At 41.7% G+C, this 14,393-nt stretch overlaps 1 protein-coding gene across 2 annotated transcripts in view; it reads left to right on the top strand.

Annotated features, from left to right (window-relative positions):
• ELOVL6 (ELOVL fatty acid elongase 6) overlaps window positions 1-14,393 on the top strand; it is a 318,318-nt gene that overhangs the window by 269,638 nt on the left and 34,287 nt on the right. For both annotated transcript variants that reach the window (XM_078676094.1, XM_078676096.1), the window contains exon 3: window positions 1,652-1,803. In XM_078676094.1, the coding sequence (XP_078532220.1) occupies window positions 1,652-1,803 (152 nt within the window). The remainder of the gene's footprint in view (window positions 1-1,651; window positions 1,804-14,393) is intronic.

Genomic DNA, 14,393 nt, shown 5'->3' on the forward strand with positions numbered 1-14,393 from the left:
AACTGTTCAGTGAGTTGCACACTGAAATGTGGTCGCAATCCATCAATGTTTTGCCCACCAAATTCACAATTTGGAAGGAGTGCCCCTTTCACACGGCAGTTGAGTGCGGGTTTTGTAGTATATTACTCAGGGGCATGTTTGCCTCCACAAACTTTGGGATTTTGTACATTTTGCAAAGTCCTTTCATACCGCTGGCCCTTAGCCGCAGCTCAAATCCAGGCTGTTGCATCTTTGCCTCAAAATCGTACATACCATTTTGTCACAGACCCTCCTATCCCCAGTCCCATATTCAGGGCCAGACTGGGAACCCAACGCACCCCTGGCAGTTTTGAGAGACCAGTTTTGACAGACCAGCCAGCCCCCAGCAGCTTTTGTTACTGGGGGCCGATAAAGCAGCGCTGCTGCAAAACCTTCTACCAGTAACAAAAGCGGACCCCGCCACTGCCCCCCACCCTTCCAGCCTCCCGGGAAAAAGCCCAATGCCCGCTACAGCCAGTCCGGCCCTGCCCTTATTAATTGCTTTTTAACTGTTTAATCATTGCACATGCATAAGAAAATGAATGCTGCATATGTGTATAACTGACGTTATCTGTATGTGACCACCTCAGAATGTGGATATGAAGTGAGAGCTCGTGCTTTGGACAAAGAGTGGCTGTCTCCTATGGGAGAAGGTTACTTATTCACAACTTCCCTGTGCCTAATGTGTACAGGCAGTGGGAAGGGACTAAGTAGACAAGTTATACCTGGTGCCATAAGGCTTTTCCCTTGGCGAATGCTGATCCCTTACAGCAAGAGTGTTAATTTTGCCTGATTTTTCACATTATTTACAGGATTGGGAGAGACAGGCATTCTGCAGGCCCCCTATTCCTCAACCAACATGGCCGCCCAAAAAACCTGTGTCTGCAGCGAACACACGAACATCAAATTCTCATACATTGGGGTGTGGCTTTAAAGGGAAACATCCTTTACAACGCAACTTTTACCACGCAGTGCCTTTACGACGCAACTTTTACAACGCAAACTATTACAATGCATTGCGCTGGGGGGCGCTCTAGGATAGGGAATAGATTTAATTTACTATCCAACACCTTCCCTACTATCCACGGGGACTGGAGTTGGAATAGTAAATTAAACTATTCACTATCCAGCGCCCCAAAGCACTATGCGCTGTAAAGGTATTCGTTGTAAATACCGCGTTGTAAAGGCATGCGATGTAAAAGCATGCGTTGTAATGTCATACATCCGGCTTTAAAGGATATGCTTCACATCTGGCCTTTAACTCTCAAAACACCCTATTCGTGCCCCATCTGTCGATACAAGTGCATGTGTTCTGTGTCCCATAACATACAACTATGCTTCACAATTTGTGTAACACCACTTTTAATAGAGCCATGCCTATGTTGGAATTCTGAAAAAAAACACACAAAGGGGCAGAAGGGGTTTGCATAAAAATGAGAAATTCAACACCATGCTATTGAATATCGCCAAATATTGAAATGAATATCTTGGGGGGGGGGGGGGTAATAGTATTTGATATGTTTCACTGTATATTTTAATTGTGTATCAATTCATGAGCATAAAGTGAATAAAATGTATAGCTTGGATTGAAAAGCAATAACTTTTTTTTTGTTTATGTCCTCTTTTCATAAAGTATTTTCGGTGCTCTACGAACGGGTGCTTACATGCTGTACATTTTGATGACCAAAGGGCTGAAACAGTCAGTTTGTGACCAGGGCTTCTATAACGGACCTGTCAGCAAATTCTGGGCTTATGCATTTGTGCTGAGTAAAGCACCTGAGCTAGGTGAGTATTGTTTTTTTTTTTTACCCTTGTTTAGCTAAATGTGCATCTCTAAAGGGAAATTACTGTAGCAGCAGAACACCTAGAGTATTTATAAATTCGAAGAAAAAGCACTTTTTAATGTCCCTGTTTCCGACCCTCAGGAATATTTAAAGCCTCAAAACGTTTCTCAGAAGTCTTGACAGATAACACATCTTGATGCGGGTGCCTACCTTTCCGCAAGCTTGCAGTACATGTGTAGACTATAACCCTGTCTCCCAGCATTTGAGTGTCATTACAATCCTATAGGAATTGCTAACCTCTAGTTTCACCCTGTGTGAATCTAGTACTGAACCTTGCATTTTACCAGTGCTGTAATATAGCATATTAGCCTGCTGCCGAGGGCTATACTTATTGTTAAAGGCCTTGAATCTTCGTAAAACGTGGGTGATGACTTTTAACCAGGAGCGGCCTGTGGGGGTAAGAGTGGTGGGGCGGGGTGGGGAGGGAGTCAACAGACGACGGGGGAAAATACATTTAAAAAAAGAAATCCTCTTACCGTGCGCTCGCCGCACCACGACTCGGCTTTGCGGTGAGTGCAAGATAAGTGGTCTTCTTTTTTTTTAAATTACATTTTCCCTCGTCGTCATCTGTCAACTCCCTTCCCACCCGCCCCACCGCTCTATTTCAATTTCAATTTGTTTGCATATGATTTGGAACTCAACAGAGATCCACATATTTACAAAGATAAAAACATACAATTACAGCGAATTTTTTTTTCCATACAATCATTACAATTAATATAAAGCCAAAAAACATTTGAAAAAGTTAAAAATTCTGTGACAAAACATTTCATTAAGCGGATTACACATAGCGTCCAATAGGGATTTAGAGGAAGAAATGCATAACTTTAAACATATTGGTCTCAACCACTTTCGACGCTGAGCCCTTAGGGCAGGACATATAAAAAGGATATGAGTGATATCCTGGATTGAGGAATCAACGCTACATAAATTACATTTATCGGAACAACCGTGCCATCTGGCTAATAATTTGTTTAAAGGGAGAAGGTCATATCTTAAAAGAAACCAAAAGCGGCGTAAGCCGTGGGGGAGGGACCAAGATGCGTAGGGTTGTGACTTTTTAAATATGTAAGAATTAACAACCTTAGTAACACCTTTCTTTGTACAAAAAATATCTCTGTCCCTCTTAACACTTAACTCCCATGTTGCCCGTTTTAAAGTCAGCTTTAGCTGATGCAAAGATAATAAAAAGAGCGATGATTCCTCCAATTTTAATAACGTAACTGCCCTTCTAAAATTCTTTATAAGTAAAGAATATTCATTCATAGGGCCCAATAGTTCTTTTTTGATTAGGCATCTTAATGTGTCGGGGTTGCACTTGGCTAAATGAAAAACCCAACGTATTACTCCTGCCAGCGCCTGAACCCAACTGCTTCGTAGGCCTAATTCAAGTCTAAGGGTTTCAACTGTGCACGCATTGTTGAGTGACAATAAACAACGTAAAAGTCTACCCTCAATGGTATCCAAAAAACCCCATTGACTTAGATCTATCAGTTCAGTGCCATAGAGCAGGGAAGCAGGAATTTTCGCTCGAAAAGCCTCCAAGAGAATTGCAAAGTGTCTTCTACCGGTGGATTTATAAAGAGCGCCCAGTCCCTTCCCCTGGGACATGGCTTTCCTGGAGTTACCATCTATATGTGCTTTGTCACTTAAATTGCCACACACTATTTTTCCCAGGAAAACATAGCTCTTTACAACCTCCAACTTCTCATTCCCTAAGAGCCAACAGAAATTGCATAATTTAGGTTTTTTCTTCCCCGTGAAACACAGTACTTTGCTTTTAGACATGTTAATTTTCAAATGATGATCTTTCGAAAATAAATGCAAAGCGTGCAGGCGACTATTAAGGCCCTTAGGCGTAAGATCAAGAAGAAGTATGTCGTCTGCATACATTAAACATGCTACCTGTTTGTCCCCTAAAGAGGGGGCAATTCCTTCACTCAAGGAAAGGATCTGTGGGAGATCAGAAACATAAATGGAAAATAGCAAGGGTGCCAATAAACAGCCCTGTTTAAGACCATTGGCTGTCGGAATTACTTGGGAGAGGCCTCTTTCCCCCCCCAACAACACTCTACACCAAGTCTCAGAGTGAAGTTCCCGAACTAGATGCAAAAGCTTGACTGGCATATCCAGAGCAAATAATTTCCTCCACAATAGTGGGCGATCAACTCTGTCAAAGGCCGTGGAGAAGTCTATGAAAGCCGCATAGACTCCCCCACCTCTAACCTTGACGTATTGATCCGTTATTACCTGGAGAGCGGTTAAATTGTCCAGGGTGCCATGATTTCTACGGAATCCCGTTTGTTCTAGAGGGAGAATATTTGCCTGGACTACCCAGTCATTAACTTGTTTCAGGAGGCATCTAGCGAAAACCTTGCCAATAGCGTCAAGCAGAGCTATTTGGCTATAATTTTGGGGGACTAATCGATCACCCTTTTTAAAAAGGGGTACTAAAATACTACCTTTCCATGAGGAAACTATCTTTCCGCTACAAAGACAAGCATTAAACACTGGGCATAACAACTTGCTCCATTTTTCACTATTATGTTTTATAACCGAAATAGGTAATTTGTCTGGCCCCATTGCGCCAGATGAACGCATTTCCCTTATAGCTGTTCTAATATCTTTTTCCGATAGGGGAATCAAAGGCTGATCCTTATCATGAACTGCTACATTAGGTGATAACAATCCGTTTATTGCATAGAGGGATGTGACATACTCCACCCATACAAGCTCATCTATGGGAATAGGGAGTGGGCGAGTTCTTGATCCACACCCATCACCTATAAGTGACCAGAATGTTCTCATATCCCCTTTAAAAGTAGCCTCTCTTAATTTGATCCAAATTTCATCCTCCTCATCCTTCCGTAGTTTTTCCTTCAACCTTTTCCTCCTTCTTTTTAATAAGGTTACTTCACTAGCTCTTTCGGTAGTTCTATTCAGATATTGTTTCCTTACAAGTTTATTTATTTCTATATTAATGGCTCGTAAGGGCCAAGAGGTAGTTGCAGAGCGCCTATTCCTATTCGGTTTTTTAGTAAGTGAAGCTATTAACCTCATAAAATCTTGGAAGCACGTCATTTCTGAACCCTGCCAATTGGCGAGATCATCAATTGCAGTATCAAGGACACTCTCCAGATTTAGTTCAGCTTGAGGGTTCCAATGACACCTTCCTGATTTTACTTCAAAACTTACATGATCACTATTTACAGACCATTGATCAGGTCTCTGAGGAGTTATGTTCATGGTAGAGAGGAGTAATTTGTGGTCGCTGAAAACCGTATCAATGACCCTAAGATCTTTAAATAAAAAAAATGAAGAATTCTCGACTATAACGTAATCTAATATGGATTCTCCCTGGTGGGACTTATGAGTAAAATTTGCGGGAGAGTCAGAGGGGAGTCTTCCGTTCACTATAATCCCCTCCATTTCAAAAAGTTCTTTGAGGAGCATCTTCCCGCGCTTATTTGTTTTAGATTTCTCGGGAAGAACAGCTTGTGGGATATGATAAGATTCTTCTTTGTCTTTATCTCGAAACAAAGACATACTTGTATTGGAAATTTTACAATTGAAGTCCCCTACGAAAATAATATTAGGGGAAGAAAAATTCTCCCTTAGGCTCTGAATATACACAAAAACTCTTTTTAAGATTACATTAAAACTAACTTCAGGGGGAATATATGCGTTGATCAATACTAGAGGTTTAGCTATTTTTACGTTCTCATAACTAAACAGCGTTATAGCTTGAAAGAGATTACTAGAATCCATATAGTGGGAGAAATTCCATTTTATCTCAGTGGATAGGAGACAGGCAATTCCCCCCTTTGCGTGTCCTCTCCTGGAGGGAACCGCCTGACCATCAAGAACAAAATAGTCCCTTCCTAAAAGGATTTTCTCCGAGCACCAAGTCTCTTGGAGACAAATCACACTAGCTTTTAATGACAAGAGGAAATTGGTTTTTTCTGGACAGTTCTTTAACCCTGCACAATTCCATGATAGTAGCGTTATATTCTCGCTAAAGATGAGAATTAGGGGGATAAACGATTGTCAAGTTCTTTGACAGAACGCCAGGCAGCCAGTCCCAACGGACAGAAGCATCTTCTGCTTTATCCTGTGAATGGAATGTTGATGGCTTAGGGTAAGACACTGAACGGAGATCTTTTGATAGTTGAATTTTAAGATCATTAAAACCTCTATCTTGTTCTTTATTTCCTAGTACTGCCTTCGGAAGGGGGATGGAGGATCTTAAGGGCCCTAAAGATTTAGAGGGTTTATCAAAGGAAAAATCTCCCCAAAAGGGCGTCACATCGATCCCTCTACTCTGAAAGTATTCCGACCGTTGTAGAATAAGATTCACCACTAATTTTGAGTAGAATCTCACCCTCGTTAAGCTACCCCCCTCGATCTTCAGAATCCGTACTAAGTCTATGTCCGAGGTAAGTAACAATTTCAAGTTTGCAGACTCTTGAAAATATTTAAGAAGCAGTGATCTATTTAGGATGCAATCTGCATCAAACAGAGGAAGAAAATCTAGGATAAGAGTGTCTACACTCTCATCCATAAATGTTTCAGGGGAATTTAGACAGATTGCTGCAATATCCCTTTTATCAGAGAAAGGGCTAGCCAAGGGGTTAAGCCTAGGGGAGCCAGAGTTTATGATGATGGTTTCGTTTTTCTTCGGCTTCAAATTTTGCTCGACCCCTATAGTATTTGGGGGCCCCTCCAGGGGGCATGAATTCAAAGGATGAGGAACTAAAGTCTGAATTTCATCATTTTGTACCGTCAGAGGGGACTGATGAGATTCTTGAATACAAACTAATTCCAAATTTTCCTTCCAACAAATTTTCCGCCGTCTATTTTTTTCAATTCTTCTGATTAAACGCCTCTTTTTTGCCCCAAGTTTTTTAATTTTCCCAGGCTTCTCCTTATTTCCAACACCAACTGGATCGGGGGCCTCCTTGTCACCCACACCCTGCTGTTTATTGAAAATAGGAAAAAGTTCCCTATCGTCTTTAGGGTCTATTACATAAGGGACCACTATTGACGGATCCAATATTAATGAATCCATTTTCAATGGGGGAGGAACTATATCTTCCTTAACTGCTCCTTCTTGTAACACCTCTACTAATGGAACTAAATGTATTACACAGTTGGAGGAGGGTTGTTGTTCCACAAGGTGAACTGATTGTTCTTCAGCGCTTAGGGGATGGGAAATATTAACAGTCCCAGTCTTCATCTCAACCTTTTTGTGGCCTGAAAACTTTTCTGCAACCACATCAAGATTGGAAGCAGACTCCCTCTCTAATTTACCGTGAACTAAAACTTTTAGTATTTGGGTAACTGTGTCCATTACGCAATCTGATCCCCCAACAAATTTCTCTAATAATACTAAAATGGACGACAGCAGATGTTCCAGGGAAGATAAAAAGTCAGAGACAGGTTTATCCGATTTGTCCCTCCTGGATGGGAGTAAGGAGTCAATACCTGATATGTTGAGAGTGGGACTCATTGAGATATGTGACTGAGAAATATTCGAGGGAGTGCTATTATATAAGTGAAAAATCGGTGGCATTGATGTAGAAGGTGTTTTTACAGACTCCCTGCTCTTAACAGGATCAACCTCGATATATCTTTTACAAACCTCCAAATCCGAAGCGGATAAAACAAAGTCGTTATTTTGAGCTTCTCTGGAGGCGGAAAGTAGGGATGATGAATAATGTTCAGGAGGTCGCTCTCCGGTTTTGAGCGAAGAGATTGGATCCCAGCCTCCCACCGCTTGTGGATTGTCTTCAAAGGGAATATGCGTAGAGGAAGGAATAAGAGTGGAATCCTGTACAACTACAGGAGTTACTTCCTTCTCCATGTTATTTTCAAACCCTGAACCCATAAGACTCAATCCCATTTGAGCAGGAGGAGCTTTTACCAGAGGCGTATGTGCAGAATCAGCCATGGCCACTTTATTCTTTCCCCTTTCCCAAAGATTAAACAATTGACAATTACCTTTCAGTTGTTTAACATGATTATCCTTGTTTCGAAGGGGATTAGATTTTGTTTTAGAACAGGCCTTACCAACCAAGATTCTGCCAGACCGAAGCTTTTTGGCCGTCATTTGTTATTAAATGAACAATAAAAGATCTAGGGCGTTAATAAGCGAAAAGCAAATAGCTAGAAAAACCACAATTTATCAAATATAAAACAAACAAACTTAGTAATGTTTGTAATATCCTTCAAAGAGATGAGGGCACAGCACGGCCTACTTCGGCCTCAGAGGGCCCGCCCTTTGCCCGGCTTTGTCCGCGCTTCTGTCCGCGCTCGTCCCGCGTTCGCGTCAGATAGCAAAGCTAAGTAGGAGGAGGAGGGGGCGGGAAGAGGCACCAGGTGCGCGCGATGATCGAGCGCTAGCACCTCTGGGCCTCGCAGTCCCGCTCCCGCTAGGGTAGTTCAATGCTTCTCTCCCTCAGCAACCACGCAGATTCACAAATAGAGCACACAGGCTCCAAAATCCACACAAGCGCCTAGAAGCAGCGCGGTCCTCGGCGTCTCCAAGAGCAGTTCAATTCCTCAGCGCAGGTTCACGCACAGAAAGACAAGCACTTCGAGGAGTAATGAAGCTTTCAGGGAGGAGGGGGCGGGAAGAGGCACCAGGTGCGCGCGATGATCGAGCGCTAGCACCTCTGGGCCTCGCAGTTCCGCTCCCGCTAGGGTAGTTCAATGCTTCTCTCCCTCAGCAACCACGCAGATTCACAAATAGAGCACACGGGCTCCAAAATCCACACAAGCGCCTAGAAGCAGCGCGGTCCTCGGCGTCTCCAAGAGCAGATCAATTCCTCAGCGCAGGTTCACGCACCAGCGTAGCACCACTCCGCGCTCTTATGCTGTTCTTGTGCTGTACAGGCGCAGGATCACAGGCTCACAGGCTCCTCAGGCTCAACCGCCCCTCAAGCCAGTGCCTCGTCCCACTCGCACCCCTATCTCCTCTCTCCTCGCTTTTTCCGCTTTCCCAGAAAGTGCCTGCCGAGGGCTCCCGCCGCTACCGGGCCGCTCCCGAATTTTACCCGCCGCTGCTGCTGCACGCTGCGAGTTCTGGCGGCCACCTGCAATCGCGCTCCCGTGCTCTGCCCTGCAGGGGGGGGCAGGGAACAGGCGAGCCAGCAGCCTGAAAGCCCCTCGCACCGGGGGAAAGGCAGAGAGCCCGGAGGGGCTGAGAAGGCTGAGAAGGGTCAAATCCGTGGCACTGCCTCTCACACGCCGTCTCACTCGCGTCCTCCAGCAGAGAGCGGCGCTCTGTGATCAACTGCTTCAGTCTGCCCACCGATCTCGGATTCCCACAGAAGGTAACCCACCGCTCTAACGTACACGGGCTGCTCCTGCTTTTAACAACTGGTATAGCTTGTGGCGGAGGCATATAATGTATTTAGGACATACCACCCACTAAAGATGGAATGTTTCAAATTAAAGAGTGAAAAACAGAAAAATAAACATTATAATGTCGGAACTTAAGGTCTATACCAACCTCTATTGGCCATGACCATCCCCATTGTCTTCAATGGAGTTTTCCAAATTCTAATGTTCTAATTGGCAGTGGATTTAAGAGGATGGAAATGCCGGAAACACCCAGAACAGAATTAGAGCTTCGATTACTGCATGTTTTCTCTCTTTCTCATCTCTTTTTTCCATGAAAACTTCACTAGATCATATCTTGAGAAAACCTCAGGGAGGGAAAAGGTTGCATGTGCAGCAATTTCACACAACTGAGAATACCACTGTTAAGGTTCAATGCAAATAATTCTATGAAATGTATAATAAATACCTTTTTGTGGCACTTCAGTCACATGACAACTGATATGTCTACACTTTTCTGTGAGAAGAGTCAGTCACCTTTTCACTATTAGTTGAATATTTGCAATTTGCAGCTCTGTGTTACATTTTAAAATACACTGGTCTTGAAATGTTTGATAGAATTGATTAAACCGCACCCTCCATGAGGTAAATTTGTGACAGCTGTCATTCTGCATCAACATAGACTCAGTGTTTTGTTTTAGCTATGCTCACTCTTTGATATTCGGGCCCCATTACAAGGTCCCCCGATATCTCCCCGCTAAGTCTACCAGCCTGTCTCAGAGTGAAAAATACCAGTGGTACCAACTGGGCGTGACAGTTAACAGGGATTACAGGAATAACATAGAGGTTCTACTAAAAAATGAAAAATTACTCTTGGCATTTTCTTAATTTTTACCCAGAATCCCAATTGAAGATGCCTGCTTTTATTTTCTAGAGTTTTCTATAGCGCGAACCAGACCCAGGGTAGGGTATCAGAGCGCTTTACATATCGAGCAGGGTGGCAACAATTAGTGAAAACACATTGTATAACAAAGAAAAGCATAAAAGTAACAGCATATAGTAAAAGGGTTCGGGTGGATAGCAGTACTGAGCATTGTTCTGAGCAATAAAAACAAGTTCGAGTTAGTATAGGTCTCAGCTTACTTTCATTAACTCCAAAGTAGAGGTAATTAGGATGTTGTATAGCTGGGGTCGTGGGGTCGCAGCCGAAATCTCTGGGTCACATATGCTAGGTCAACAGAATGGGGTTGGTAACCTGAAGTATTGATCCTATCAGAATTAAGTCATGGCTCATATTGGACCCTTAAAATATAACATGCAATTGCAGGGTTCTTATTTTCACTTCCAGCTGGGTACAACACAAAGGCCTCACTTAAAAGTCCATCAGTTCACCTTTTGTTGGAGTTGCATCCCAAGTAAGAGCTGTCTGGAGCCTAACACCTAAATCCCAGGGCCATGGAGGGAAATCAATGCACTCACTGTGTCATGAACATTAAAAGTTCTTAAGAGACGCTATGAATTGGAGGCAGGATTTTGGCTTTTTTTAATCCCTGTATTTATGAGATGCATCACTCTGCATGAGTAATTACACTGATAATGTTTTCAATAGCTTTTCATCATTTTTGAAAACATTTTTCTTTTATAGTGCTACTCATCCCAGTGTAGGACATCAGAGCACTTTACATCACATGCATAGAGTATACAGAGGCCCTGAATAAAATAAATGGGTTAATCAATGTATCAGAAATAAGAGGATTTCCATACTGATAGGCAAAATATGTTAACAGTACTTGGTCTGGAAAGGTCCTTCCATTCCAACAGGATGGATTTAAGGCAGGTTTAAACTAGTATCTCCCATAAAATAGGTTATTTCTCTTTTAGACAGTGGGTTATTTCCTAGGGGATAGCGCCGGCCCTATAAATGAGATATGGGGAGTTCAATTAGTATGCTGGATCGGGAAGATAGTATCATTGATCTAAGACCATAATTTATTAGGGAATGTGTAGTCGGGGAGCATGTGTTGTTGATGCCCTATCTCGTTTCCACAGCTCCAACAACTGTCTGAATCCCAGAAACTGAGTTTAAAGAATTTGGAGAGGGTCCAGTGGCCCATATATGCAGTCCGCAGTCTGCATTGTAGTAGGGAGTGTGCAATCTTAATAGTCGTCAAGTTAGACCAAGTGGAGGCCCAGTTTAGGGTCTTGCCATGTGAGGCATTTGTTTTGTTTAAAATAACTTCCCATTTACTTTGAACTGCTTTTCGTAGGGTGGTAAATTTCAATATCAGATTATCAATCAATACATACCGAGCGTGGGTCCAATTTACCGGGACGGCAGACAGTTGCCTAAACACCTACATGAAAACATAATTTAAAAAAAGAAATCAGGTGAAGACTAGACTTTTACACTACTAACAACTTGCCACCATAAATTCTCATCCACCCCAGAGCCAGTAGTACATACCACCCCCTACCCCAGATGCCTCCTCCACTTGAAATATACTTTGTAGTAAATTCCCTTCACATCCCTCTTATGCCCACCCACTCTCTTCCCATCCCTTAACACTCCCCACTCCCACCCCCACTACCACCATACCACGCTAAACGACAGGTCTTCATTTTTCTCCTTTAGTATTGCATGTGTATTGTTTAATATAATTTCAATTACAATTATTTGAAATTGAAAAATACTTTAAAAAGAAAAAAAGAACTGCTTGGTCTGAAGCAATAGTCAGGATTTTGTGGTGTGTTTGTTCTATGAGGACTTTATTACTACCAAAAGGAACCCTCTTTAGCAACCTTGGACTAATGAAAGATTAAGAAAAAAAACTTAAAGTTCTAAAATTAGCCCTTGCATTTTTCATGCAGGTCCTTGATGTCAGTTCATAGCTTGCTGTGCTTCAGTGGAAGGATTGTAACTTATGAATTGCAAGTAACAAAAGGATCTCTGTGGTAAAAGCTGTAACCCGCTGAACTACCTACACAAAATACAAATCTGTGATCTGCATGTTACTCGTGCTTTGAATCAGTGAAATTAACCCTCTATTCTACTGACATTTTTTAAAATATACATCTTTTCAATGGATGCTTCTAAATTTGACAAAAGGAACATTTGACAAATTCAAGGTAACGCAAGAGGAAGAACTGCATTTCAGAAAATTCCCAGTTGGAATTGGTCACTGCTATTTGTGGTCCGTTTACTGCTTCTCCACCAGCTCTTAGACGCCCCGAGCTAGAAACTGGATCTGCTGAAGTTAGTGTGGACGAGAAGGGGATGGACACAAAAATAAATTTTGTGTGACAAGAAAGATGGTTTAGACCATGATTTCTAAACCAATAAATATATTCCTTGGCTTCCCCAACCAAATCTCTCACAATCAATTTGACTGAGTACTGAACTGTCCAATTGTATGCTTACTTTAAGGTTGCAAATATTTGTGATTTTTCTTTTTTTTTTCTTTCTTTTTTAAGACGTGTCTGTAAAACTGTAAGTAACTTGCTGTTCACAGCTGTGGAATCAAAGATTATGTCAAATTGGGAGGGACTGTGATCCATATAAATCATTATGCTGGTAGCAAAAAATGGTTGCTTATGTGATCAGTGTTTTTATGAGTAGTACTGAATTTTGAGAAGCACCCTAAGTATTTATAAGCTGGTTCATTAAATTCCAAGTTGGAGTGGGCTGCAATCTGACCAATCTAATTGATACTCATTATCTACAATATGTGACTCTCTCAGATTGGCCACAATAACATGGATCGATCTGTCCGTGATTGCATTTAAATAAATAAATATTTTATATCCTTAAAGGACTTAGGTTTACTTTTAAATGAAAGTTTTTTGTTTTTTTAAAGTTTTGTTAAAAAATCTTTTTTACACAATTCACAAAGGGGAAGGTGTCCAATGGAGAATGAGTTGGCGCCCCAACTTGGGGGTTTAGTATCTTTTCAATAGTTTGTACCTGGAATTGTAGTTGCTAACCCTTGATAGATATGGTGCCTATTCACAATTTGAAAGACACGCTTGAAAAACAAATACAAATAGCAATTCAGTATTAAATTCTAACCCAATTTAGTGCTTTAGAAAAAGTGGTTAAGTATTCAAAAACTGATTTATCGAATTATAGAGTTCTCACAAGCAAGAACACTTTGTACATCTGGCCCATAATTCTGTTAAATGTCCTGTTGTCCTAAGACAAAACAATCAAAGCCAAACACTTTTATATTCTTTACAAGGTAATATGCTTACCAATGGAGTTGATATGACGGTTAACCTGCGCCAATAACATATAGTCCACAGCTTCCTGTATAAAAACCCAACCTGTTTAAAAACAAAATAGCAGCTAGCGGAACTCTTAAACCATAATATGTTGCCGCCCAATAATGGTACTGTGATTATTGGCAAATATACCTCCTGATCTATTACTCACTTAAGCAAATAAACGCAAATCTGTTAAAAAGATTAAGAAAACTGTTTAATCGGCTGTTGCTTGCAGGTTAGTACCAAGGTGTACCTTTACTTAGCATTTCCAGTGTTGTTCAGATTGTTATGCAAGACTGATTACTGCACTGTGCCCAGATCTTACTACCCATTACTAAATCTTTAGCGTGCTCGCTCATGAATGCAAATCTAGGTTCTCAGTTCTGTTATCTTGTTTGGAGCAGAAAGGAAACAAGGTGAATATGTATTGGTAATGGCATTAGGTCTCGCCTTTTGGCTGCTAATGAGAATCTATTTGTTTTGCCAATGCTTTTTTATAATGCTGCAAATTAAAGATACAATCCGATGCTTTCCACCCTTGGCAAAAAGCACTGACAAAGAAAATAGGTTGCAAAATGAGGCCTACTGTCTTTGCCAATGTTTGTCTCATCAGGGTCATGAGAGGGCCTCTTCTACACCAGTTTGAGTGCAGCTTATACCAAGCCAGTGCCCTGTGAAGAATGTTTGCAAAGCACCCAAATGAGGTTCACACATTCTTCCATATTAGCTGTTTGCAGTGTCCAGAAGCAGTGTGCATGGTATCAGTTCCACCCGTGTCAGAGCAGAATGCACTCACAAAAGATCATAAAATGTTTTTTAGCCAATGCGGCAAGAATTTTCAATTTTATAAGGGCACAGAGTTGGGGACTTAGCTTCTCTAACTTGACAGTACCAACAAAGTCGTGGCCAATGAAAACGTTTCACTCATTT

The sequence above is a fragment of the Lissotriton helveticus genome, chromosome 2_1 (genome assembly GCF_964261635.1).
Source record: "Lissotriton helveticus chromosome 2_1, aLisHel1.1, whole genome shotgun sequence".
In the NCBI taxonomy this organism is placed as follows: Eukaryota; Metazoa; Chordata; class Amphibia; order Caudata; family Salamandridae; genus Lissotriton; species Lissotriton helveticus.